General features: G+C 37.1%; 1 protein-coding gene across 1 annotated transcript in view; it reads right to left on the reverse strand.

The window, feature by feature from the left end:
• Positions 1–521: 521 nt before the first annotated feature.
• Positions 522–27,760, reverse strand: part of LOC139979429 (xanthine dehydrogenase/oxidase-like) — a 44,070-nt gene continuing 16,831 nt past the window's right edge. The window contains exons 7-35 of the mRNA XM_071990209.1: positions 27,274–27,342; positions 25,752–25,832; positions 25,417–25,558; positions 24,767–24,934; positions 24,093–24,169; positions 23,041–23,137; positions 21,590–21,696; positions 20,640–20,824; positions 19,963–20,125; positions 16,947–17,036; positions 16,508–16,604; positions 16,176–16,236; positions 15,206–15,252; positions 13,391–13,442; positions 12,930–13,053; positions 12,136–12,255; positions 10,700–10,918; positions 9,754–9,887; positions 8,689–8,863; positions 7,558–7,749; positions 6,377–6,522; positions 5,601–5,685; positions 4,356–4,580; positions 3,794–3,868; positions 3,473–3,525; positions 2,741–2,921; positions 1,888–2,076; positions 1,230–1,397; positions 522–659 (exon numbers count right to left, since the gene is read on the reverse strand). Of these exons, the coding sequence (XP_071846310.1) occupies positions 609–659; positions 1,230–1,397; positions 1,888–2,076; positions 2,741–2,921; positions 3,473–3,525; positions 3,794–3,868; positions 4,356–4,580; positions 5,601–5,685; positions 6,377–6,522; positions 7,558–7,749; positions 8,689–8,863; positions 9,754–9,887; positions 10,700–10,918; positions 12,136–12,255; positions 12,930–13,053; positions 13,391–13,442; positions 15,206–15,252; positions 16,176–16,236; positions 16,508–16,604; positions 16,947–17,036; positions 19,963–20,125; positions 20,640–20,824; positions 21,590–21,696; positions 23,041–23,137; positions 24,093–24,169; positions 24,767–24,934; positions 25,417–25,558; positions 25,752–25,832; positions 27,274–27,342 (3,573 nt within the window). The 3' untranslated portion in view covers positions 522–608. The remainder of the gene's footprint in view (positions 660–1,229; positions 1,398–1,887; positions 2,077–2,740; positions 2,922–3,472; positions 3,526–3,793; positions 3,869–4,355; positions 4,581–5,600; positions 5,686–6,376; positions 6,523–7,557; positions 7,750–8,688; positions 8,864–9,753; positions 9,888–10,699; positions 10,919–12,135; positions 12,256–12,929; positions 13,054–13,390; positions 13,443–15,205; positions 15,253–16,175; positions 16,237–16,507; positions 16,605–16,946; positions 17,037–19,962; positions 20,126–20,639; positions 20,825–21,589; positions 21,697–23,040; positions 23,138–24,092; positions 24,170–24,766; positions 24,935–25,416; positions 25,559–25,751; positions 25,833–27,273; positions 27,343–27,760) is intronic.

A 27,760-nucleotide genomic window follows, 5' to 3' on the forward strand; every position in this document is an offset into this window, starting at 1 on the left:
CACCCATTGGACCTTCTCAATGGACCTACTCCATGGACCTGCTCCATGGACGGCCACCTCAGCATCATCTGGGACTTGATGAAATGTCCGGAACTGAATATACTTGAAGTATTAGCTGAAATATGTTCAATTAGTCAGCAAAATCTTAAATTCAATAAATTATTATATTAACTCTTCCGATTATATCTGTTCATGATCATTTTATTATTAGATTATTAACGCAATAAAATCCTGCTGGTATGAAATAATTTCTCTAACAGCTAGTTTAATAGGCCTCCAGCCACTATTGATACATATAAGCAGTATCACTTTCATCACTACCGTACCTCTAGGCCTACATTTTTAGTGCAAATAAATTGTTCAAACATGAATTTTAACTTTAATGATATTATTTATATATAATAAATATTATTGCAAGATACCAAAGGCTTTCTTAAACATTCAGGTTAAATTAAACAATATATTCTTGAAATTTTGAATGTGTGTGTGTGTGTGACCCTGAGCATATATAATACCTGCATTATGTGTTTGAGAAATTCATTTGCAAAGTGCAATGGCAAAATTGTTATATACTATTTAAACAATTTTGAGCACCAAACTATTCATCTTCAGGGACGAATTGAAAATGGTTTGTAGGATCCTGGTTCCGGTTGTTCAAACTAGGAAAAAGGAAAGGAAAACAAAATATTTAGCACAGTGTAGCTGATCGGAACAATAGTCATCGGGTAAAATTTACACTGTAACTGAAGAATATGAATAAATTACATTCTTGTAAAATTTGCATTTCAATCCTTGAATGTAGGTTTTTTTTAGTTCTTATTCGTTCTATGTACATAGCGTACATACTCACAATATCTTGAACACAGTTTACACAATGCAAAACTTAAGATCAGGCCAGAAAACAAATTTGGGGGATGGGAGTGGGGGGGGGTGGGGTGAGTAACTTGAGGTCATAGTTCCAGGGTAACAAACCTGGACAAACAAAACATCAAAATGTACCTGTGGTACTGTTTAAGAAAAGTCACCCAGGAAAGAACCCCTGGGCAAGAAAAACCAAACAACCGAACGGCTCTCAACCCCAGTCCCCTTGCATCGGGACTGTGACTGTGTGATCATCGTCAGGTGGGTATCACCATTCCCCTTGAAGGGGAACAGATACAACATATGATCTTAGCCAAAACCTGTCATTTACATTCTTTAACCCTGAATAAACTTAAAAATATAATTACCTTTTGAGTGATTTTATCTTCACACGCCAGTCTGATTCTCTCAGAGGTCGCTGGACTGTCAAGTCTAAAGAAGTTATGGAGATCAGATTCACTTCTTGCAGACTGTATAGCATCTTTGATGGCCAGAAAGACTGAAGTAGCTAGAATCAGAGATGGCTCACCCACACCCTATAAAGGAGATATAAATTTCATGCGTAAGAATGAAAGAAAAAGTAAAATGATTGTCATCTATGAAACCAATATCTGAGCCACAGTATCTTTAGAATGGATACTAGTCACTAACAGTTCTAGCTTTAATAATTGCAATGTAAGTAATACTCACAAGTTCTGGTTGCAAGTGATGTACCATTTTAAAAACCTTGTCTCAAACTTAAAATGACAAATCAATTTCGTTCTACTTCTTTCATCGATCATCAGCAAAATTTAGCTGACAAATTTGACTTGGCTGACAAATTCTCATCAAAGTTATTCAAACCCTAAATAGTGGCCATTGTTTCAGTAAGCAACTTGAGTTGGAGTATCGAATATGCCTAGTTTGAAGTTATTTTATTTATGTAATATCTTATTGTTGTAAAAACTTCCAATGAAATGCTCAATGAAAATTTGGCCAATTTGGTCATTGCAACTGTTATTCTAATTAATATTCCAAATCACAAACCTTTGATGAAAATATCGTCCTTGGATTCGGGACGTTGCTCAGCAAACTGACGGAGAACTGCGCTGGGATGTTACTCATCCCAGGAATTTTGTAAGTCCCCGGTCCCTTTGTGATTAAATGACCCGAGGGGGTGATCTGGTGGTCCTCGAGGACAAACATGCCGTAGCCCTGGATGAAACCTCCTTCAATCTGGGACAATAAAGAAGGAAAAACAGGTTTATGAAGCAATGCAAGAATATATTCTTCTGTAATAGTTTGCCTCTGATCAGTTCATAGGTTTGGTTCTGATCATAGAGAGGAAGCACTCTGTTAACATCGTTTTATACTCCCTTGAAGATTTAAGTCAAAGTTTTTTTTAAAGCAGTAATTTTGGAATGGCCATCAGAAAATCTAGGAAGTTGGTCATACTTTGTTATCATTTCAGAGCAACCAGTAAAATGTATAAAAAAAGAGCAGGACTTAGATACTATATATATATTTACAAAGAAACTAAAGAAATATTAGTCAATTTTTCATCTTATTATGACTCTACATTTTCAAATGAAAATGATGTTGAAATTGCTTTTAATGCAAAGGATTTGTTGAGTATACTGAATTATTGAATAACTGAATTATATCACTGTTTTACTGATTTATTGAGTTTATATCACTGTTTTCATTGAAATAATTGACTAGCAACTGTAGGAAAAACTAAGTATGTAGTGCTATGTAACATGAGACTTGTATACACAAATTTGAGAACATGCCTTGGGTGACTACGATAATTTCATTTTCTCACTACATACCTTCCTACGCCCCTCCCCCTAAAAAAAGCCTTCCCATCACCGCTGGCAATCGATGACCATCTCCTTACCTGGCCAACGTCAATGGCTGGATTAAGACTGTCCCCTACGTCCATGACAATATGGGTTTTGATCACATGATGGTCACCCGTAAGACAGTCAATCTCCACCTCTGTGGCGGCTGTTCCAAATGAGAAATAGTCGTAGGGTCTGCCAACGTTCTTCTCCCAGTCGTAGTGCAAGTCTTCCACCCTAAGAGAAACAACAAATTTACCGTAGAAGAAAGCTGTATCTGGCAATCATTTCAATCCTGTTAACCTCATAATGGGCCCGGACCCTAACTTTATGAAGCTGTATCTTTGTTAACACAGATACATATATCACATTCTTATAATAAGAAAGGAATATGCCACGATTATTACAGGACTTTCTCTTTCTAAAAACCTCAAAGGTCATTTGGGGTCACCAGGGGTCAAATTGTTTTAACCTTGTAATCACGATATCTCAATACTGGAAGCTTGGCCCGACCTCTAATTTAGTGTGTAGAAGTGCCACATTCAGTTAAAGAAGCCTACTGATTTTGGTGGAGGTCAAAGGTCATTTGGGGTCATCAGAGGTCAAATCGTGAAACCCTTGTAAACATGTACACCCTCACTATACATTACGTCAGATTCATGAAGAAACTGCTCATGTTACATCATCGAAACCACAATGCATTTTTGCATTCTGGTTATAGTTAACTTTAGTGTGGTCATATACGACACACATAACATACTCAATTTGAATATGCTTTCATTACTTACTTGTGAAATCCTGTAACGGACAGACTAACCCGATCTATGTAGGCAGCTCGGACCTGTAGTATGGACATAAAGGAATGTTCCACATCATAGCAAATAAATATATTAATGGCAGCCATTAATTAAACAAACTTAATTTTATGTATTTATATTTTGACATCTGATTACAACAACATACCCCGCTAAATGCCGTCGACTCCTTGGGAAAACCTGATGAAAACAGAACGTCTGCTACTTATTTACTGTCGGTCCTCGGAGATAATTTGAAAATTAAATAGGTAGGAAATGCAACCAGCTGATATAAGTGTTAGCTGTTTTACTTACCCAGTCCTCCCAATTGCCTTTAGGATTAGCATACATATACGGTTCCAATCTCTCTTTCATGGCCTGGCAAGCTTTCTGAAAAGAAGGAAAAGTAAGAAACAGAAAATGTGAACAAAATTTGATGTCAGTTCATAAAATGCAAAATATTGCTAGCCTATATGTTAATAATAATACTAAAAAAAAATATCTTGAGTATGATCTCCTAATTACGGTACCCTGTACCTTTAAGTGTTACCTATTCTTTGGTTCAAAGCATGATTGATGGGAATAATCTTATTGGTGGGGACTCCAAGACCACTGCTGGCTACCTGAAGTATTATTGCAGCTGGGGATGGGGGGGGGGGAGCGGTGTGAAGGGAAGTCATGAGTTGATTCTGATCCAAGTAGCTGCCTAATATGTGTTCCGTTACTATTGGCTATGGGAGGACGTTCATTGTCTAAACCCGTGGTAGCCTCACTGATGTAGATCTCACTTCTGGGGATTCCTAGACACTTGCTAGATACCCGAGGGAGTTTGGGGTGGGGGGGGGGAATGTTAACTGTCCATTAAGCAGCTGCCTACCTGTACTGCCATTCCATTAATGTCTGTGCTGATACTCGCAGCTGTTGGAGGTGTGTTTGGAACCTTGTCTGTGTTAGCCTCACTGATGTGGATCTTACTGGTGGGAACTCCCAGGCACCTGCTAGCTACCTGTATTATCTTGGTGTGTAACCCTTGACCCATCTCTGTTCCGCTATGAGATATCAGAACAGATCCATCTTCGTACACATTAAGTAAGGCCCCAGCCTGACGGCAAAAAGAAACAAAAGGGAAAACAGCATTCTAATTAATTCAGCCTTGTGGAATAATCAAAGAAATCAAATTTGTAAATTCATAAAAATTGTTATCAAATTAAGGTACAGATTTGCAAATGAGGTAGTATGCTATCAAGTTACCAAAAAAGCCCACAATGTATAGAATTATAAATGGAAACATATTTATCTATTTTGCATTCATAGTTTGCTCCAATGCTGAGATGCTAGAATACAAACATATATTCATTTTGCATAAAAAAAAAATTCTAGCATATTGGTGATGTCACTCAGAGGTCACAGTGATGTTGTTAGGTGACTGATTCACTCACACAAACTAACCAGAGATGTGCCGGATTTAGGCATAAGCTAAACAAGCTACAGCTTAGGGCCTCACAAACTTTCAGGGGCCTCAAAAAATTTCAATTTCAGAAGTTTATTTGGGGGGGGGGGGCTTCTAAACTTTGATGTGTACTAAACATATATTGATTTATTATGTAGAATTTTTTTAACCCTTTAAATACTATACCAGTAAACCATACTATGATTTAAATGTTTTTTTAAAGTCATAGAATGAGGCCGAATGCCTTGTTATTAAATAAATAAAAGGCATATATTTTTTTCAAGTTTTGTGAGACCTTTTAGTGTAATTTTGACACATTTTTCAGAGATCGCAGTGATGTTGTGAGTTGAGTGATTCACACAAACTAAACAGGGCAGCTTCACTGTGACCTCTTGAGTCTAAATCTGGCATCTAGCTCTAGAGTGTAATGAATTACGTTTTGAAAGGGACATCAGTTTACCTGGGCATCGAAACAAAAACAAAAGTTCAACCATGAGTCTCACCGATATGACGCCAATCTGCTGCAAACTGTGTGTAGTTCTACGTTACCTTGCTACTACAATACAGGAACTGTTAACAATTAAATAATGAGTAATGACCGTATAGACGACTCTTGCACTCACTGCAGTTGACTGCATTAATTAATAGCAATTAATGATCTGGATGACCAACCTGATTGAGAAACAGAGCAGAAACGATAGCCACGCCCATCTTAGTCGGAGTAATAGACAGACCTCGTTTCTTCCATCGGTTACTCCTAAATGATGACGATACAAGAATAAGGTAAGGACTTCATTAATCCAATTGAATTGAAAAAAAATAAAATGTGCTTTTTATATATAGATTTAAAAGAATAAAAACAAGAAAGAAAGAACATAGATATACATAACAGAATATGAAGGAAAAAACTAGAATAAAACAAATATTATAACTTAAAACTGCGTCACACTCAACCTGATGCCATCAGGTTGTAAGCTTTGAATATAATCATTCGTTGCGTCACCGACATTTATCTTGACGTTTTGTCTGAAAATTTGCCAAGACTCTGGCAGACTTGCCACAAACATTTTGTACATCCAGATCTGCAGGCCTGATATTTGGCAGCACTTTATCTGGTAGAATTATAAAACTGTTGTGAAACTGTAATTGTAGCAAATATTACAACATATATTCTACACTCGTCTGCTTTTATTTTGCACGCGCAGATTTGTCGAGAGTCCGTTTGGACCTGTGGAAATCTTTCGTTACATAAGTGTACCACAACAATGATAATATGTCCTTCTTTTATCCCAAAATTTCCAGAACCTCCTTCATATTTTCCAGGGCCTGCTAACTGACCTCAAGCCCAGGGGCTATAAGGCCCCTCCCCCCCATGTGGACCACCTATGGCCAGGCCTGTGCATAGTGTCTTACTACGTGTACAAAATATTACATCATTGGAACTGTACCTGTTAAATTCCTCTACCGCTTGTCGTCTATTTGCAAAGTCAAATTCTTCCAGACACTGATCCCAACATTTCTGAATGGTCACACCCTCCATCAGTTGATTAAAGTGGGTTCTGTCTCCATCCTTGTAGAAGTTTCTTACCCGCACCTGTCCGGGATTAGAAATGGAACTAGCTGCTTCAGATGTCTTCAGCATATGCATAGAACAACTCTAGGTGTGTACAATTTTTCCCAAAATTTATACATATATAAGCTGGGCCACTTCATATTCACTAAAGTTTACATCACAAAACTTTTATAAAATTGTTCTTTCCAAAAAAGCAAAAAAGATTTGCTCATTAAAAGTCTGAATCTGTTTTGCAAAACCATATACTCTGAAACATTTTGGAATTTCTACTGACAAATGTCACATTGTAACATGGTTGAAGCTATGGGCAACATGACTACAACTTAATCACCAGAGGTGGCGAAAGAGGGTTGAAGCATTCCAATCTGTGAGGCACAAACTTCAAAGGATAGTGGGATATGTGACTTGATTTGAGGAAGCAAACTGCAAAATCATCTCAAAATGTCCTGACAAAATTGACCCTCTGCAGGTGCATTCAGTACCACAAATTTCATTTCTTGGGTGTTTTTCAACAATAAAGTACTTTCTATTTACATTTTCCTTAATTTCATAACAACTTTGTAATTATATAACAAAAGGGTGATCTCTCATTACAAAACTGGAAAAACATTTCTAATATATAAGTATACATGCAGTTTTCCCAAAAAAACAATTGGCATGTTCTCCCTGTTAATTGCTTCATGGAAGGGGAAAGGGAGAATTGAAAAATGGAACTTACAGTTAATAAACATATTTTTGAAATTCTTAGCATTTTTACATCCCTTTTGTATGTTTTAATATCTTTAAGCTTGTTGCGTCCTATAGTGCAATGTTCGCTAAATTTTTAATTTACTGATGTATGATATGATTGGTAAATAAAGTTGGAACCTTCCCAGAGGGAATAGTACATGTAAGACATCCATGGATTAGTACTATAGGGGGAAAATGCTGAAAACATTATTTATACTCCCCCTCCCCATCCTCCCCCCACCCTGCCAAATACCACCCCAAATAATCCTTAAGCAGGAAATAACCATTTATACTAAACAACAGAAATCCTAGTTGCAGGAGACAGACCTGTTCTGGTGAGAGATGACATTTCTGGGCTATGTGGTTGATCCAGGTTTCCGTGACTACTGCTACCTGAGGTATTCCGAAGCCTCTGAAGGCTGTGTTTGATGGGAGGTTGGTCTTACACAAGTGTCCAGTGATTTGGATGTTCGGGATCTTGTATACACTGTCGCAGTGGAACATAGCTCTGGCCATGACCTGGATGAATAACAGATGAGGGAAGCAGGCATATGTCTGGCAGTACTTATGTGAAACAAGGCTACAATGTTGTAGTGTAAGCAACTGGAAAGAAGCATGCCGAAGGGTGGGTGGGTGGGTGGGTGGGAGGTGGGACAGGGTAACAGAACCCCATGGCCTGGGAAATGTTAATTCACTTAAGAACCAATAAATATCTGACATGAAATGTTTGAGAGGGAGAGTAAGCTTGCCCACTTGGAGCTAATCCCTGAAAACATTTAGCACTTCACCCACAGCTAATCTTGATCCTGATAGGAAAATATGACTTAAGATTGTTAGGTGTCACATCACCATGTCCAACTCTTTCATGGTCGATTCTTTCAATTTCATCATCAGTATTGGCCCCAAATTTTAACATGCTAAAAACTGCTTGTTTACAAAAAGACTCTCCTGGTGGTGTACAGCTGCATCTCAAAATTACCTCCAGACTTTAAAGAGTGTTGAAATTGGAGCATGAGCAGGGATGTGCTCAGGAATATTTGAGTGCCGGGCAGATTGTGCGGTAGTGTGGGTGGGGTACCCCCCCCCCACTGGACAAATTTTGCACATGAAGTATGCTTAGGTGGTGCTATTTTTCCTATTATGTGCCATGTATTCTCCCAGATTTTGGTTATGGTAAAATTTGTTAAATTTTCATCAAAAAAGTGCCGGGCGGAAATGTTTAAAATACTGTTTGTGCTGGGCGGCATTCAGAACTGCTGGGCACAGCCACCCGGTGCCGCCCAGTGTGAGCACATACCTGCATGAGTGACCATTATTGGACTTCCTAGCATATTTTGAGGCCAATACTGATGACCTTTAACCTCATTTTAATGGAGCCTTGGGAAGGGGAAGCATTGGGAAGGGGAGCCATTGAAAAGGGAAAGAGAGGAAAAACTTTCCACTGAAAAGTGCACTTACTGAAAAAGAAGCGTCCAGGCTAAATCCACAGTTGGAATAGATATCTGATTCCATGGCAACGATCGTGCCATCAGAGTTAAAGCCAATCTTATACTTTGTTTTCATCGGATGACGTCCTCCAGTGGACATCATATCTTCATCTCGGTCTAACATGAAACGGACTGGACGATTACATCTGCGGATGTGGTTTGAAAAAAAAAGGATTACATAAACACTTTGAAATATGGCAGATTATGAATATTATTTTGTCAAATAATGATAGGTCCTGTAATCCCTCCACCAAAGTTATTTATTCCATCAACTTTAAAAATTTACAATTCCATTTACAAGCAACTTGACTTGACTGCTATAAAAAGCCTATACCTTCAATCAAAAAACAATTGTGGCAGAATTTGTTTGTGATCAATTAATAATGCTAATGACCAGTTAATTGCATCATACTTTAAAGGGGGAAAGGGAACAGTTAACAGCATTCATATGGAACACTGCAGTATGTTGGAAACTTGAGTAGAATCTGTTGAAGATAAATAATTAAATGCAATTTCGGTAAACCACAGGTGATCTGCTAAAGTTTCAAATTGGACAGAAACAACTTGTGTTCGGTGACATGTTTGTGGGATATTGAAAAAAAAAAACCAAAAAGTGTATCACCAATAAACTTTGGAATCATCAGTTTTATTTCTTACTTCTCCAAAGACTGTTTAACTTATTCAGGTGTTAAGGTAAGCATGTTATGTCACAGCTGTCACCAAAATGGACTGTAGTCACTGAATGTTCTGTCTAAAGAAAGGCATTTTTATCAGGAGAAGTTTCAGAAATGTTTTTGCAACAAATTCTTCAACGATTTGGAATTATTCCACAATATATTTGACAGTTAAGACAAGGAATGAAATGATGCAATCGGGTGTGCTGCAAGTTGGAATTAGCTATTAGCTTTTAGCCATGTATGAAGGCAGCGGAGGTTTATCTTCAAATTGATCTGTTTTATGATACAAACTGGAGCAAAAAGTAAGCACAAATTTAATACCAAGTAAGGAAGAATAAATACGGAAAGGATCTGCTTACAGTCTCGCTGCGATGGCAGCCGCCACCGTCAGGATGCAGGTTCGAGATTCCTTGCCACCGAATGCACCTCCTAACCGTTTCGTTCTGACAGTGATGCGATTGAACGGCACCTTTAAGCTGTCGGAAACCATCCGCTGTAGACGTAAAGAAAGAAAGAAAAAATTACAGGCGACGGACAGGTCATCTTGTGACAGCAACACTTCATTGTTGATCCCAGGGAATCATTTAGTGTTCAAATTTTGTGAAGCAGTTTCTAAAAGTTTTCTTAAAGTACTATGGTCCCTGCATGTGAACAAACCTGCCATTATACATGTTTGCAATTGTATAGCATTTTTATTATTGCCAGGATATACTTACACTGATAAAAAAAAATGTTGTCAAAGAGTTGTCCTTGAAGGTCACATCAGTTGCTATACAAAACCACACATGGTTTGACCTGCATGTCACATATCCACTATACCAAACAGTTTTACATCATATTTTGGGGAGGGGGATTGCTAGGGCCACAAGCCACCCCCCTCCTCATCAAGCATTGCTTTTTCATCATCAAAATATTTCCTGCATGCTGGAGATCCACTAACATTATCAAGGCCAGCTGGTTGATAGCTGGGTCACAATGTTACCCTCTCCAATCCCTGAACTATTGAGCTTGTCTAAAAATCCAGCCTTCCTCTTTCCCACACCTAAGTTCTCTTCCTCTTAAAGTCCAGATATTACCAACATATTATATTCATAGACAAGGAAGCAGAGGCAAGGTAACTAGAACCAAAACATCCCCCAACACCCTCTTCCTTTGAAGAGGAATTCAGATATTATTACTTGCTAGATAAGAGGCCGATAGCCAAGTAGTTGGGGCCAGGAAAGGGGGCAGGGAGGGGGGGAAGTTGTGGGATAAAGACAATGTTGACTCCTCCTCCACCCCCTCAACCATAAAGTCAAACATTACCTGCATGTTGGATATCCATTGGCAAGAGGACCATATCTCCATTTCATCATGTTCTTTGGGAACTACCAGTGATGTCTGAGTTTCCATGTAGAAGTGCTCCTGACCTCCAACGTCCATCTCCCCCTCGATCACATGATCTGAAGTTTCAAATCCTCTCGTGGTGTTGCCATTTACCAATTTCCTCTTAGGCTGGAAATAGCTTTCGTTTTTAACGGCATCCTATATGAAATCAGAGGTTGCGAGACACACGTCAACTTGCTTGTCGTAAACATTAAAAGGTTATTGTTATTATTAGGTTTACTTTTGAAATCAAGCCGCGATACATCATAGTTGTCGCTGTACTTGACATTAACCTAGAACAGGGCAACCAGCGGCGGAGCGTCCATACAGTCAGGGGGGGTGGATGCCCCCCCTGACGGACTCAAATTGACTGCTGGCGCCCTTTTCAGCTTTTTACCACTTTTTACTTATTCGCGATTATTTACTTTTTTTAATGCGCTCTCATCTACCTATTGACATTTTTCACATTTTGTTGGCAATGACACCTATTTATACTTCTTTTATTTGCAATTAGCAAGGCCAGGAAAGGGTCACTTTCGGCTCAAAAATTTCTGTACGCTCCGCGCCAACCTGTGGTGGTGCTCCACTTAGATAGTGTCGAAAAGCGCCCCTACAGACCATGCTTGACCAATACCCCTAGCTCCGCCACTGAGGGCAACATTAAAAAATTAACCCCTTAGCTGGCCAAGATATGTTATCATGGGATTATAACTCATATCTGGAGCATATATATTTAAGCTTTGCCAAGGAGCATGGATCTAGCAGGTTTGCGGTTACCATCAGATTGAATAATTATCACCTTTCACAGAGTGGTGTAGGATGCATGAAATTTATTGTAAGAATTAAAGGAGGTTATAAGTCAAAACCCGCACCATAGAATTGTACTTAGGGTGGCTTCGTCCAAAACCGCTGTACATCAATCTATGCCAAGGCACATTCATACAACCTACATATGAAACTAGTGCAAGATATTTAATGCTAGTGTTTGCTCTATAACACAGCAACAGGGTCAAACCTATAACATAAGAACAGCATATATGAATACGGCAAACTAAGAAAATATTTTATATTCGTGTGAATGGCAGCAGACTGCAGACACAGCCCTGCAACCGTTTAATTAGGTGTTCATCTGAGGTTTAATTAGGGGTTTAATTCAGCCGTTTAATTAGGTGTTCATCTGAGGAGACATCAGACTGTAGACACAGCTATGCAGCCGTTTCATTAGGGGTACATCTGAGGTTTAATTAGGGGTTTAATTTAGCGGTTTAATTAGGTGTTCATCTGAGGGGACATCAGACTGCACACACGGCCCTGAAGCCGTTTAATTATGGGTTCATCTGAGGGGACAACACACTGAGAGGGGGTGGTACACGCACCTCAATTGTCAAGACAGGTTCCAATTCTTCATAAACGACTCTGACACTTCTGACACCTTCTTGCGCCAACTCTTTGGTATCTGCAAGTACTACACCGATGACTGTCCCAACGGCATAAACCTGTAGGAAATCACGACGACGGCAAAATCTGTTTAAAGACGTTGCCGTGGATGAAGTGTCTAACACATCATTACCAGTGAAAGCTTGAAAACTGTCAAGCAAGGATTATACCTTCTTAATTCCTTTTCAAAAATGATGATTTGTGATAAAAGTGTATAGCGATACAACCATTTACTGCTTAACTGGCAGTTATTTTGTAATTAAGCTCTTTATGAAACTAGAACACTTATATTTCACCATGTCTTTGTTCTAGCCACGATAACATGTGTTTGTTTACCATATGTCTTTGCTCTAATGGCCAGGATTACATGTGTTTGTTCACCGTACGTCTTTGTTCTAATGGCCAGGATTACATGGTTTTGTTCACCATATGTCTTTGTTCTAATGGCCAGGATTACATGTGTTTGTTCACCATATGTCTTTGTTCTAATGGCCAGCTGACTTGTCTTAAGACTCAAATATTACCAACTTAAGTCAACAAGATTTAACTGAATTCGACTTTTTCAACTACACTACATTCATGAACATTCCATCATATCCTCCTACGAGATAATACATAATAACAAATAACGACAATAATACTTCAAATCATCAAAAAGCCAGTAATTCTACACCGTCCTACAAAAGTACCAAAAAAAATTCCAGCGCTTATAGTTTACTCATTTTCATGTTACCTTGTTGACAGCAAAGAGGTTTTCATCGTTTGTGGTTCTTCCCAGGGAAACGCCAGGCCAGTCTTTGTCGGTGATCACACGGTGGACGCCTCGTATCGCAAGCGCCGCGGTTGTATCGATGGATCTGGTCGCAATGTAAAATTTACTCTCTTAATTGTTTTGATATTTAAGGAATAATGTGCTCTAGCTTGACTGCCGTTTAGTTATTGGTGAAAAAACAGTCGAGACCCAAAATTTTGAACGATAAACAGACTTGGCTGTGCCTCGGTCATCTCTTATTCCCCCATATTGTAAGCATGTCATGTACATCAGTGTATATTGTACGCCAATTACCTGAGCAACTGCATGAATCCTGCAATCAACATACCAAGAAATTCACTCTAAAAAAAAAAACTGTTGGGAATTTCCTGCCTATATTCCTCCGAATGGTCAACAATTTTACGGTATGATACAATACTTACATTAGTTTAGCATGAGCTCGCTGACTGAAGATATATGCCAGGAATAGTTCACCTGTGGAAACGAGGAAAATCATGTAATTTTATGATGTTAACAACAAGAAGGGGTTTTTAATGTCGATTTTAGTATAGTATTTATGCAAGAAACTGTAATCTCCCTGTGTTGGTCCCTTTCCCTTCACACACTATCCCCACCCATCCAAGAAATGTTGTGGTTAAAGGAATTGTCTGGTGGAAGATTTTGATACATTGTCCTTATAGTTATTATTTTTCTCTTTCTAACCATGTAAAAATTGTCCCCATTCGACGTTTTCTTCTTGTAGAAATCTGGTTTTCAAATTCACCAGTTTCTCACCAAAAGTACCGTTTGTTCGAACGCTTCAATATGGTGATTGACGTAGTGCTTGCAGATAGGCAAAACAGGCGACTTGAAGTTAGCACTCCCAATTCCGCAGCAAATTAACTCACGTGTAAGCACATTGAATTGCCTCATATATAACGTACATACTCGCGAACGTATATACTACGATGCTCAGTTGGTGTACTTGTATAGCGTTACACATAGTACACTCACACTCAAACCACAGTTCATTAACTGTTCTTCGAAATCGCTGAAATAAAATTCACGGATCAAATTAACAGTAAAAGGAAACTTATAAAGTATTCGTTAAACCGAAAGATGAAACTTGGCGGGATCGATGTCATCGCAGAACTGTCCGATTGTAAACGTTAGATAGCCTATACACGCGAACATTCTTCGCGCTGGAGCTGGATACCGCGATGTATAAACAACGAAGAGCCTGTTGTTAAAACTTATCTTGTGTTACACAAAGACCACGAAACCACCGATCTACTACATATATTGCGGCTTAAGGAGTTTTTTAAATCATATCTAATTTATAAGAAATTTCACCGGAAATTATTGAAGAAATTGATCGAATCGTTGTCAGAGCAGAATATAGCACTGAGAAGCTTAGGCTTCGCAGAACTGTCCGATTGTCAACGTTTGAGTACAGCCTACATGCGAACATTTTTTCGCGTTGGAGCTGGATAGCGCGATGTATAGCCTGAACAACTCAGAGTCTGCTGTTAAAATTTACCTTGTGTTACACAAAGACCACGGAACCACCGCTCAAGTACATGGCGGCTTAAGGAGTTTTTGAAAACATATCTAATTTTTAAGAAATTTCACCGGAAATTAAGGGAGAAAGTTATCTGCATACAAACGCTGTTTTTGTTGTGATTACCGTATAGGTACTGTGCGGAGGGTGGGTTATGACGCAATCTGCTATGGCAGAGCTGACGTCACGTATTGTACTGTTCAAATCATATTTGAAATGTCTATCCATAACGATTAAAAAATCGTTTCTCTGTCAAACGCAACATTAGCGTTCTCATACTTTGACAACATGTTTGGAAAATTATTTACTATTTTTTAAGGTAACTTCTTTGGGCCACCAGACAATCCTTTTAATTGACATCCTACAATGAAGAATGTTTACTCTCACATCTAGATGATAATGAGTTATCAATTACTATACACTGGTTGCATTCAGCGACTCATATCTCTCTCCATGTACTAGGTTCAAATTGAACAAACGGGAGTTGCAGGAGTAAATGTTTTTGGTATTAGAAACTGTAAAGATTTCATTTCGTTTACAAAGTCAAATATAATAAAACAAAATATGAAATTTAAAGGTCAAGCTAGCAACATCCATATTCAATGAACTCAACACAGGTGTTGAAATAAAGTGTTAACATTAAAAAAAAAGAGAGATTTGGACAGGACCCACTAGCCTCCAGAGGGTCTATAATCAACTGCCATCTGTGGCATGTCATCCACATACACAATAATCACAAGCCATCTGTGGCATATCATCCACATACAATAAATACCTGCCATCTGTGGCATATCATCTACATACAATAATTACCTGTAATCTGTGGCATGTGATCCACATACAATAATTACCTGTAATCTGTGGCATGTGATCCACATACAATAATTACCTGCCATCTGTGGCATATCATCCACATACAATAATAACCTGCCAACTGTGGCATATCATTCACATATACGATAATTACCTGCCATCTGTGGCATGTCATCCACATACAAGAATTACCTGCCAACTGTGGCATATCATCCACATATACAATAATCACCTGCCATCTGTGGCATATCATCCACATATACAATAATTACCTGCCAACTGTGGCATATCATCCACATAAAATAATCATTTGCCATCTGTGGCATGTCATCCGCATACAATAATAACCTGCCATCTGTGGCATGTCATCCACATACAATAATTACCTGCCATCTGTGACAGGTCATCCACATACAATAATTACCTGCCATCTGTGACATGTGATCCACATATACAATAGTCACCTGCCATCTGTGGCATGTGATCCACATATACAATAATCACCTGCCATCTGTGGCATATCATCCACATACAATAATCACCTGCCATCTGCAGCATGTCATCCACATTCAATAATTACCTGCCAACTGTGGCATGTCACCCACATATACAATAATTACTTGCCATCTGTGGCATGTCATCCACATTCAATCATTACCTGCCAACTGTGGCATGTCATCCACATATACAATAATTACCTGGTATCTGTGGCATGTCATCCACATATACAATAATTAAATGTCATCTGTGGCATGTCATCCACATATACAATAATCATCTGCCATCTGTGGCATATAATCCACATACAATAATTACCTGTCATCTGTGGCATGTGATCCACATACAATAATTACCTGTCATCTGTGGCATGTGATCCACATATACAATAATTACCTGGTATCTGTGGCATGTCATCCACATACACAATAATTACCTGTCATCTGTGGCATGTCATCCACATACAATAATTACCTGCCACCTGCAGCTTGTCATCCACATATAATAATAACCTGTCATCTATGGCATGTGATCCACATACAATAATTACCTGCCAACTGTGGCATATCATCCACATATACGATAATTACCTGCCATCTGTGGCATGTGATCCACATACAATAATAACCTGTCATCTATGGCATGTGATCCACATACTATAATTACCTGCCATCTGTGGCATGTCATCCCACATACACAGCTTCACCGGTGGCATGCTGCAAAGCAGATTGGTGAGCCATCGGTCTGCCAACACCATCTGAATCAAGTTGACCACTAGGTACTTCCTGAAACCAGCAATTTTGAAGAGAAAGTTCATTTAATGTAGGCAGTTCCCCTGCCTTGTTTTAATAAAGGGTGATTATTTGATGAAATACAATTGCTCTATCGCCATGCAGATTGCACCTTTAACTATTCTAATATGAGTTTTTCTAATGCCAAGATTGTTTTGTCTAATTCTAAATCTATAAATTATGGTGTGAAATTTTAAAATACAAAGAAAACCACATCAAAGTAAATGTCTGTGCCATTCGATTATAGGAACAAGAAAAATGCACATCAGTTCACAATTATTTCCATAAAATCTCCATTTCTTAAACATCCAAGAAAGAAAGAAAGAGTTACAATACCTGAAAGAATTGGATTCCTTCATAATTTGCGGAACGAAAATCTTCTACGGCACTACGGTATCTGTCCGCCATTTTGACGGTCCCAACCATCTGATGAAAAATAGTGTGGTGGGATAAAGAAGCAACTTTGACAAGGAATGGTTTCTCTAATATTACATTAGCAGCTGGTTTCTTCTCATGGGATAAATTTATTCAGACTAGCCTATAGACCTATTAATGTAATCTTAAATAGTGTGGCTGGGAAAAGAGGCAACTTTGACAAGGAATGGTTTCTCTAATATTAGATTAGCAGCTGGTTTCATCTTATAGGGATAAATTTATTCAGACTAGCCTATAGACCTATTAATGTAATCTTAAATAGTGTGGCTGGGAAAAGAGGCAACTTTGACAAGGAATGGTTTCTCTAATATTAGATTAGCAGCTGGTTTCATCTCATAGGGATAAATTTATTCAGACTAGCCTATAGACCTATTAATGTAATCTTAAATAGTGTTGCTGGGAAAAAGAAGCAACTTTGACAAGGAATGGTTTCTCTAATATTAGATTAGCAGACGGTTTCATTTTATAGGGATAAATTTATTCAGAGTAGCCAATAGACCTATTAATGTAATCTTAAATAGTGTTGCTGGGAAAAAGAAGCAACTTTGACAAGGAATGGTTTCTCTAATATTAGATTAGCAGACGGTTTCATTTTATAGGGATAAATTTATTCAGAGTAGCCAATAGACCTATTAATGTAATCTTAAATAGTGTTGCTGGGAAAAAGAAGCAACTTTTACAAGGAATGGTTTCTCTAATATTAGATTAGCAGACGGTTTCATTTTATAGGGATAAATTTATTCAGAGTAGCCAATAGACCTATTAATGTAATCTTAAATAGTGTTGCTGGGAAAAAGAAGCAACTTTTACAAGGAATGGTTTCTCTAATATTAGATTAGCAGACGGTTTCATTTTATAGGGATAAATTTATTCAGAGTAGCCAATAGACCTATTAATGTAATCTTAAATAGTGTTGCTGGGAAAAAGAAGCAACTTTTACAAGGAATGGTTTCTCTAATATTAGATTAGCAGACGGTTTCATTTTACAGGGATAAATTTATTCAGACTAGCCTATAGACCTATTAATGTAACCTTAAATAGAGTGGCAGGAAATAGAAGCAACTTTTACAAGGAATGGTTTCTGTAATATTACATTAGCAGCTGGTTTCTTCTCATAGGGATAAATTTATTCAGACTAGCCTATAGACCTATTAATGTAATCTTAAATAGTGTGGCTGGGAAAAGAGGCAACTTTGACAAGGAATGGTTTCTGTAATATTACATTAGCAGCTGGTTTCTTCTCATAGGGATAAATTTATTCAGACTAGCCTATAGACCTATTAATGTAATCTTAAATAGTGTGGCTGGGAAAAAGAAGCAATATTTACAAGCAATGGTTTCTGTAATATTAGATTAGCAGTTGGTTTCATCTATAGGGATAAATTTATTCAGACTAGCCTATAGACCTATTAATGTAATCTTAAATAGTGTGGCGGGGAAAAGAGGCAACTTTGACAAGGAATGGTTTCTGTAATATTAGATTAGCAGACGGTTTCATCTCATAGGGATAAATTTATTCAGAGTAGCCAATAGACCTATTAATGTAATCTTAAATAGTGTTGCTGGGAAAAAGAAGCAACTTTTACAAGGAATGGTTTCTCTAATATTAGATTAGCAGACGGTTTCATTTTATAGGGATAAATTTATTCAGAGTAGCCAATAGACCTATTAATGTAATCTTAAATAGTGTTGCTGGGAAAAAGAAGCAACTTTTACAAGGAATGGTTTCTCTAATATTAGATTAGCAGACGGTTTCATTTTATAGGGATAAATTTATTCAGAGTAGCCAATAGACCTATTAATGTAATCTTAAATAGTGTTGCTGGGAAAAAGAAGCAACTTTTACAAGGAATGGTTTCTCTAATATTAGATTAGCAGACGGTTTCATTTTATAGGGATAAATTTATTCAGACTAGCCTATAGACCTATTAATGTAATCTTAAATAGAGTGGCAGGAAAAAGAAGCAACTTTTACAAGGAATGGTTTCTGTAATATTACATTAGCAGCTGGTTTCTTCTCATAGGGATAAATTTATTCAGACTAGCCTATAGACCTATTAATGTAATCTTAAATAGTGTGGCGGGAAAAAGAAGCAATATTTACAAGCAATGGTTTCTGTAATATTAGATTAGCAGTTGGTTTCATCTATAGGGATAAATTTATTCAGACTAGCCTATAGACCTATTAATGTAATCTTAAATAGTGTGGCGGGGAAAAGAGGCAACTTTGACAAGGAATGGTTTCTGTAATATTAGATTAGCAGCTGGTTTCATCTCATAGGGATAAATTTATTCAGAGTAGCCTATAGACCTATTAATGTAATTTTAAATAGTGTTGCTGGCAAAAAGAAGCAACTTTGACAAGGAATGGTTTCTCTAATATTAGATTAGCAGACGGTTTCATTTTATAGGGATAAATTTATTCAGAGTAGCCAATAGACCTATTAATGTAATCTTAAATAGTGTTGCTGGGAAAAAGAAGCAACTTTTACAAGGAATGGTTTCTCTAATATTAGATTAGCAGACGGTTTCATTTTATAGGGATAAATTTATTCAGACTAGCCTATAGACCTATTAATGTAATCTTAAATAGTGTGGCGGGGAAAAGAGACAACTTTGACAAGGAATGGTTTCTGTAATATTACATTAGCAGCTGGTTTCATCTTATAGAGATAAATTTATTAAGAGTAGACTTGAACTCTAAATAATCTTTGTGAATGTCAGGATAAAAATTGTGAATTTTATTATTATGCTCATAGTAAATAGATCTGACATTTCAATGGTACTATACATAAACAAAGTTTCTGCATAATGGTAAGTCGGTCTCAGTGTCAAAACTTGAAGCATGATTTGATAGTTCTGAAAATTACATCTCTCTCTCTCTATACATGTAAATTAAATATAGTATATATCTTACCTCTTTGTGTAATTGGTCAGCAACGGATAAGAAAAATTTGAAGAAGAAACTAAGAACTAATGACTGTCTGTAAACTTCCTGTCCCCCAGGTGACCCAGGGGTGAGGGGTAATTCATCTTGTAATGAGGTACAGGCATCCTCTAACAGTGACTCATCCCACTTCCTGCAGACAACAACAGAAGCTTGAAAAATTAGCAACTACAGATGAAGGAAAAAGCAATTAAAATAAAATTGCTGGAATTCTTAAGAGAAACATTGACATTCACAATAAGACCTTGACTTTCCCCAGCCCACACTTGCTTGAATAGCATTGTTGTCAATATGATTAGAGGAAAAGGGGATGAGGAGGGGGGGATGAAGGAGGGGTGGAGGGGAAATTGACAGGACCTCCAACAGAAAACTGATTAAACAGGGAATCATCACCAACTCATTGTCAGATAGGATACTAAATGCTAGACAAAGGACTTGCATCACGATGTCACTGATACCATTTCAGATTTTAAACATCCTAGCCAATCACACACTTTGCTCTTCTACAGACATATCTCATCATACATTCACAATAAATTTTCTGCCTCCTAATTTAAAAACTGGAGAGATGGAAAAAGTCTAGTAAAGAAGAAATAAAGAAGTATAGCGCAAAGTAGTTCATCTCAAAGGCAAACTTTCTTCTTTACCTAGTTTGAAGTTTTTGCATGGTTTTGTAAGCCATGACAGTCGTCGCAGCCATCCCACCGAACGCTAAATAAATCTCTTCCACCTGATCCGTCTGGGGTTTGAAGCGTACCCTCATCCCAGAATTAACGATGGCTATGTCGTCCTCTCTCCTCTTGGCTTGCTTGAAACTGGAAACATGTTCATTCTAAGATAGAAATATCAGACGAAATAGGGGGACAATTTAATCTATATAATCCAAACCTGGTGTTAGTGTTATTATTCAAAGCTATGTGTATACAGTTGTGTTGAAAAGAGTAAAAATATTTTAAAAACTTTAAACGTTTTAAAATCGTAGAAACGAAAAAGCTAAAATAACTTCAACTTAATCAACAAAAGTGGATGGTTTGGGCAAAGATAACAGTACAACACATAACAATATCTGCAGAGCTAAGAGCACCAAACAAATGACTAGACTAGACTGATTAAAATAGCACCATGCCTGCATGAAAATTAATGCTGTGATTATCATTGGAGGATCGAGGGGGGGGGGGGAGGTACCGTGTGAACAAATAGAAACTCACAAAGCAATTATAAAAACACTAGAGAGTTATAAAAGAAAAGGTAAAAAGAGAAAAAAATTGGCAATGAACAAACTTTTAAAAGTGAAAAAACAATTACATAATAAGCACATAGTTAGCAATAAATGTAGTTTAATAATAAAAATATGTCCATCCAACTGCATCATCAATCACCCGTCAAAAAAAAAATAGTATGACAGAAATATAGCAGCCATAATAAGAAGAAAAAACCCAGTTAAAACAAGAGAACTAAATCATTAAAATTCCTTACACACCAAATAAATAGAACACAGTACACAATTCATAAGACTGCTTCTCCAAACTGGAAATTTTCAAGTTTTAGTCTTTTGTTCTGTTTATTTTGTGTTTGTGAATCAGAAAGGTAAACTTACTTCTGCGGTGAAAGGAATAAAAATGGATCTTAAAACTTCCCCCTTCTCCAAGATTGTGGTTCGGTATCCTGGGTAAAAGCTAGGATTGAACGGTACACAGCGTTCACCTAAAGAATAGAAAAGAATAAAATGCAGTAAAATGCAAACGTCCTGCTCAAACCGTTAAAGAGATGTTACTACTCCATTCTCCTTACTGCCCACAGAATGTTTGTCCCCTTGTGCTTCCCCTACACATCCTCATCCCAATCAAATATATAACACAAAGTTTCTCCTTCTTTGGGTTAAATATAGCCTGACACAGAACATTATTATTATTTTATTATTTTAGGTTTACAGTCTTGTTCAGGGCCAAGACCCTCTCATACGACTTTACAACATAACCCTGGTCATTGGTAACTTGTCACACCTAGTACACACCAAAGTGTGCACAATCCAATCAATCCCTCCTGGGGCACCACAACCACGTTTCCCCAGGGGAATTCAAATAGGGTGCAGCCACAAACCGCCACACGCAACTAGATTTACAAGTTACCTCGCAAATCCCCATTTATACCTGGGTGAAGAGAGGCAATGGAGACAAAGTGCCCAAGGACACAACGCAATGATCTGGCCAGGACTCAAACCTGTAATCCTTAGATCACAAGTCCACTGCCTTAACCACTTGACCACAGCACCCTCATAACAGAGAGTTTCAACAAATTCAACCAGAAATCGATGTTAAACAATTTTCCACCAGTGGTGCATATATATATATATGTATATATATATATATATTTTTAATTTCACTCAAGTGATCTTCAAAGTGATTGTAAGTTATTTCTTGATGAACTCATCCAATTAAGATGAACCAATTTTCAAATTTTATGTTCTTATCTGTAGTAATGGAACGAGTGATCAAGATGGAAGTTAGACCAATATGTTTCTTTTTACTTGCTCATTTTTAAATAGTTGACTATATCTAATATGCTTTTAGAAGGTGTAAGTCCCCCCCCTCTCCATACCAATCTTGATTCATTAATCATTACATCTAATATCTTGCTCGATTTAAAAGTATCATAACATGAATACAATTTCAAAAACGTTAAATAAGGAACTAACTGGATTTATGTTTCAATCTATGTGTTAAATGCTTAAAGCACAATGATTCAGTCATCTATTAGTAAATCAGCGGAGTGTTAAGTGTGGGGGAGGGGGTGTGAGGAGTGATATGTGTGTGTGTGATTCTCCCTTACACAACTGACATACATTAATGAACAGTTAGAGTAGACTTCCATACAACTTTAACATTCAGAACACAAACACAAGAGGGAAGGCCTAAAAGTTCCAGAACTGCATCTAAGGTAACAGAAGTCGGGTTGTTTGGTCACCTACTAGTTAATATAAACTGAATGACATTAGCAACATACCAGCAAACCTTATATATGCAGCAAAAAGAATAAAGATCCACAAACCTGTTGTTGAAGTTAGACGCAGTGTACAACCAGCCGCCATGAACACCGGATTCAGATCAGATATGGGGCTGCCAGTGACAATGTTTCCTCCAACAGCCTACAATAAGATAATATTTGACATATCTATGTAAATATCTGACCGAGTCAATGCATGAATGTCATCATATCCACGGTAGGGTATATCGCTGATCAATGAATGATAATGCCGAAGAATCTTGCTGATATGAATGAATGAACGTTGTGTTTTTATTCCGTGGCTTTTTAATTATCTTAGCAATAGATGCAAATATATATGTTAATATCAGAACATCTAACACCATATCTGATGTCATCACGTCAAACACTGGCGCACCACAAGGTATGGTTGCACCATTCTTACTCACTCTGTACACATCGAATGCAAAGTCAAATAAAGCATGCTCATTGGTCAAATTTGCAAATGATACTGCATTGCTATGTTTGATATCAAATGATGATGATACTGTGTACGTGGATCAAGTCAACGATTTTGTGAGCTATTGTAGGCGAATCTTTTTAAAAACTTAATGTTAAAAAGACAAAAGAAATGTTGATTAATTTTTGGAAATCCACAAATGTTTCAATTGAAGATATTATTAAGGGAAATAATGTTGAAAGGGTGGATAATTCAAAGTATCTAGGGGTGGTGATAGATAAACCGCTTTCCTGGCATGAGCATGCAGTTATAATAATGAAGAAACTCAACTCTAGGATGCATTGTCTGCTTATTATGTACAAATTCAATGTTAATTACAATTTTATTGCCATGTCTCATTACTCTGTTATTTTTTTTACCATTATTAGTTTTAGTTTATTAGTTTATACCATTTAACTGAGCTTATTTCTGTGGGAGGTGGAGGGAGAGTGGGGGGGGGGGAGCTCCTGAAAAATTGAAAACCTGCACCAATTCACATGTAAACATGATATTACTGACAGGTTTTAGGATTACACATAGGAAAATTTGTGGGAGAAAGAATGAGTATCGTTGTAAGGAGGCTTTAAAGGAATGTTTTGTATCATATATAAGTACTTACTGCAACATTCCTCACTTGACCTCCTGCAAACCACCGCAGCATCTCAACCAAGGCTTTGAAAGATTTTGTTTGATATTCTAGTAAAACAAAGACGGACAGATCACAATACAAATGTAGTATCGATGGACATTTAATAGAAATAACTGGAACTGGGGAAGGATATGGTGAGGGGGAAGGAGAGAAAGGGGAGGGGAAGGAGAGAAAGGGGAGGGGAAGGAGAGAAAATGTAGTAGGTGTATCACTTTGTCCGTATATATTATACATAGGCATCCTATCATGACAGAGCAAACTGTAAACAGCTAAATATTGCTAACACTGTTTGTATTCTGTATTATGGACCTATTGCAGCTTGCTTGGTGTTTGTTGGCTTTTCAATGTTCTGATTTAAGATTTAGGACGTAGATGGAATAAGATAGAAAGGGGGTGCATGAACTGTAAGATATAGGATAGGGTGGACTAGTAAGGGGGTTGCATGACTTGGCAGGGGGTAACAAGATGAATGCTAAGTACGGAAAATCTCCAGTCCACACTAATATCACTTTCTGCAAACATCACTCACTATTAGTAGACGGTATTTCTTTTACAAATGGGAGGACTGGAGGGCTTGATACAGGTAGAGAAGCTCTCAATAACTGGCTGACTTTGGTGACATTCTCCTATCCATATTGGCATACCTGGTAAATCTCTAATAATTTTCTTCAACTGTTCATCAAGGGAGGTGAGCGTAACTGAAGCTCCGACTTCTAAACCGTCGTCGTTCAGCATGCACGACTTCAACTCAGGAATGGAATCCACCATGATCAACACAGGGAACTTTTTGTTCTTGAATTTTGAATCAATACCTGTCCAAATTTAAAAACAAAAAGAATGAACGTTATCTGGATTAATTATTTTCATAGTAAAGTTAAAGTTTCGCATTGCACAAAATTTTGTCTAAAAGATGACTTAATTAGTCCAAAACCAATAATTTTTTATACATGAGGAAATATTCTAAAATTAATTTCTTCATTGAATTTTACATATATCAATGCAATATTTATTTGGGGGTAATTAAGTACTTCTTTAATCACTACACGGTGAAGCAATTGGAAAATAGTGTCGAGCACATTTTTATTTTCACAATAATCATCAAAGCAATGATTTTTCAACCAGGCATTCTGTCACAGAGGGTAAAACAACAACACTTTACAATCATCTGACTCTTTCCCCACCCCCTCCCCCACCCCACATCCACTCAAATCAATATTAAACTTGTATCAGTGTCCTATCTGATATTTCCACACACTTAAGAACAGCGTTATGAATTTTTAATCTGTTAACTCACCAACTTCAGTGTTGCCAACAAGAATTTGAGACTCTGAATACACAGATTTTAGCTCCAGTAACTCCTCCATTGTGATTGGTCGAAACCATTTTGTCTTTTTTCCAACAAACCTTACTGATCCATGAAGTACTTGATTTGAAATCTGCTGGGTCAAAATTTGAATATTAAATATATATATCATATAGTCAAGCTGTTAGAATCAAATTTTACACAAATGTCATTCTCTCAAATAAGGATTTATGTTGGCAATTAGACATTTGTAAAGGAAGACAAAAAAAATTTGCTTTGCCATAAAAATGAAAGCTGGTTACAAAATTATAGTCAAAATAGCAAACCTTAAGTTCCGGAGGGAAAATTGGTTCCTGAGATGGATCGTAAGGGATGAAATTCTCCGGTTCGTAGAGTTTTGTGGAAATCTGGTTTGATAAAAATGGTATATATTATCAATATGCCAAAATAGTTTTTGTTTAGAACTTGTTGTGATCTTATGGTGCAGCACATGTTCAACTGTAAAAGTAAGAAACTTAAGGTATCTGGCAACATAATGGTACATTCACCGACCAACATGGCCACAGGAACAATGGCATTAGATCTTAACTATGAATAAGGTTATAAAACATATTCAATTGGAACATATGCATAGTAGGAATGAAAATGTATTGCATTGCATTTGTACAGTGGTGAAAAACTCACTGGCAAGTTTTGGAAAAAATTATGGTACGTAACTATCCAACTTAGGATACAAGAGTATCCTGCAACTAACTTGAATATAAACACAGGCTCGATCGCCTGGTAACGTGAAGTTATTCAGATTCACAATTTCTACATCTTTGTGACATCATTTTCTTCTGCAATGTGTAATTTGGACACCTCACACCTCCTTGGAGATCTCAAAAAGAACTGATTACCATTCATTAATATATTTGTGCATCAAAGAGACAAATGCTGCCACTTTATAGGCCATCAATTTTGGTCCCAAATTTTAGCGCGCCAAAACTTGCCTCAAGTTTTTTCAAAAGTACTTTTCCAGAAGTTTTTAATTACATACTAGCCAACAAACAAATTTCAAGAACCTTTTCCAACAATATTTTACCAACCAACCAGACTATATTATACAACACCTAATTGTATTCTGTCAATTGCTCGTTGATTGCATGCAAAATCCGCTCTATTCCACTCTATAAAATAGAACCATGTGTTATACTTTTTTGATAGCACTTTTTTGTCCATGGTAAGAGAGCAGAGAAACCTGTCTGTTCAAAACAATCTGTTGCATGAGTGCATTTTACATCCAATTATATCCAAATTTGAAGGTGTTGTCTAAAACAAATAATGAATGGTTTCCATTCGTGCAATAGTGCAAATATTTCATGAGTTGAAAGATGTAATTTGTTCCATTCAACGAGGCGCAGCCGAGTTGAATGGAACAAATTTCATCTTTCAACGAATGGAACAAATTACATCTTTCAACTCATGAAATATTTGCACTATTGCACGAATGGAAACCATTCATTATTTGTATATTATTCAATAGGCACTAGTACACTGTTTGATATGAAAGCTATCAATTTTACATCACTCAACCAAAATGATAGACAAAGTAAAAACTAACACCATTTCATCATTATTGAAAAACCAAACATGCTTCCAACTTTGTCTACTAGTTCTAGAGGGTCCCAAATATTAATAGCAAGATAAGAATAGATTTAAAGGAGATTTTATCCATCATCACTATGTATATATGATTAAAATGTCAATCCTGCCATGTCACACAGGATCAAAATATCAGGCAAAAGCATCTAAACTGTTTCGAAAAGTAAGGTGAAATTCAGACAATTATGGAGAGTATTCACTTACCCCTTGGGCATTATTTTCAAAACCGTTTTGACAACAACCGTTACCATTCTGTCCACCGCAGCAACCACTCTAGGGAATCACAAAAATTGGATAAATACCTTAAAAATTTAGGTGACAAAATTAAAGCATCTATAAACAAGTTAACCCATAGAACCATTCTTACAAGAAGAAGAAAAAGAAAAGTTTGGATGAGTGTCCTAGATGTCAGTTGCTAAAATCAATAGTTGGTGATTTCATTCAAATCAAACTGTATCCAACAATTTCAAAGTTTGACAAGCTGGTATACAAGTCAAAACCTTTACCTTTTTTCCCACCTGTTTTAAATAGATAGACTTACATTTTCAGCCAGAAATGCAGCGATTGCCTGACACTTTCTGATTGCAACTTTCTTTGTTATAGTGTTAATTGATTTATTTAATTAATCTCTTCTGAAAAGAGGTGTGAATAACCAAACGTCACGTCAGGGACTTTATCACCGGGTTTAGTT

Source organism: Apostichopus japonicus, chromosome 2, assembly GCF_037975245.1.
Source record: "Apostichopus japonicus isolate 1M-3 chromosome 2, ASM3797524v1, whole genome shotgun sequence".
Classification (NCBI taxonomy): Eukaryota; Metazoa; Echinodermata; class Holothuroidea; order Aspidochirotida; family Stichopodidae; genus Apostichopus; species Apostichopus japonicus.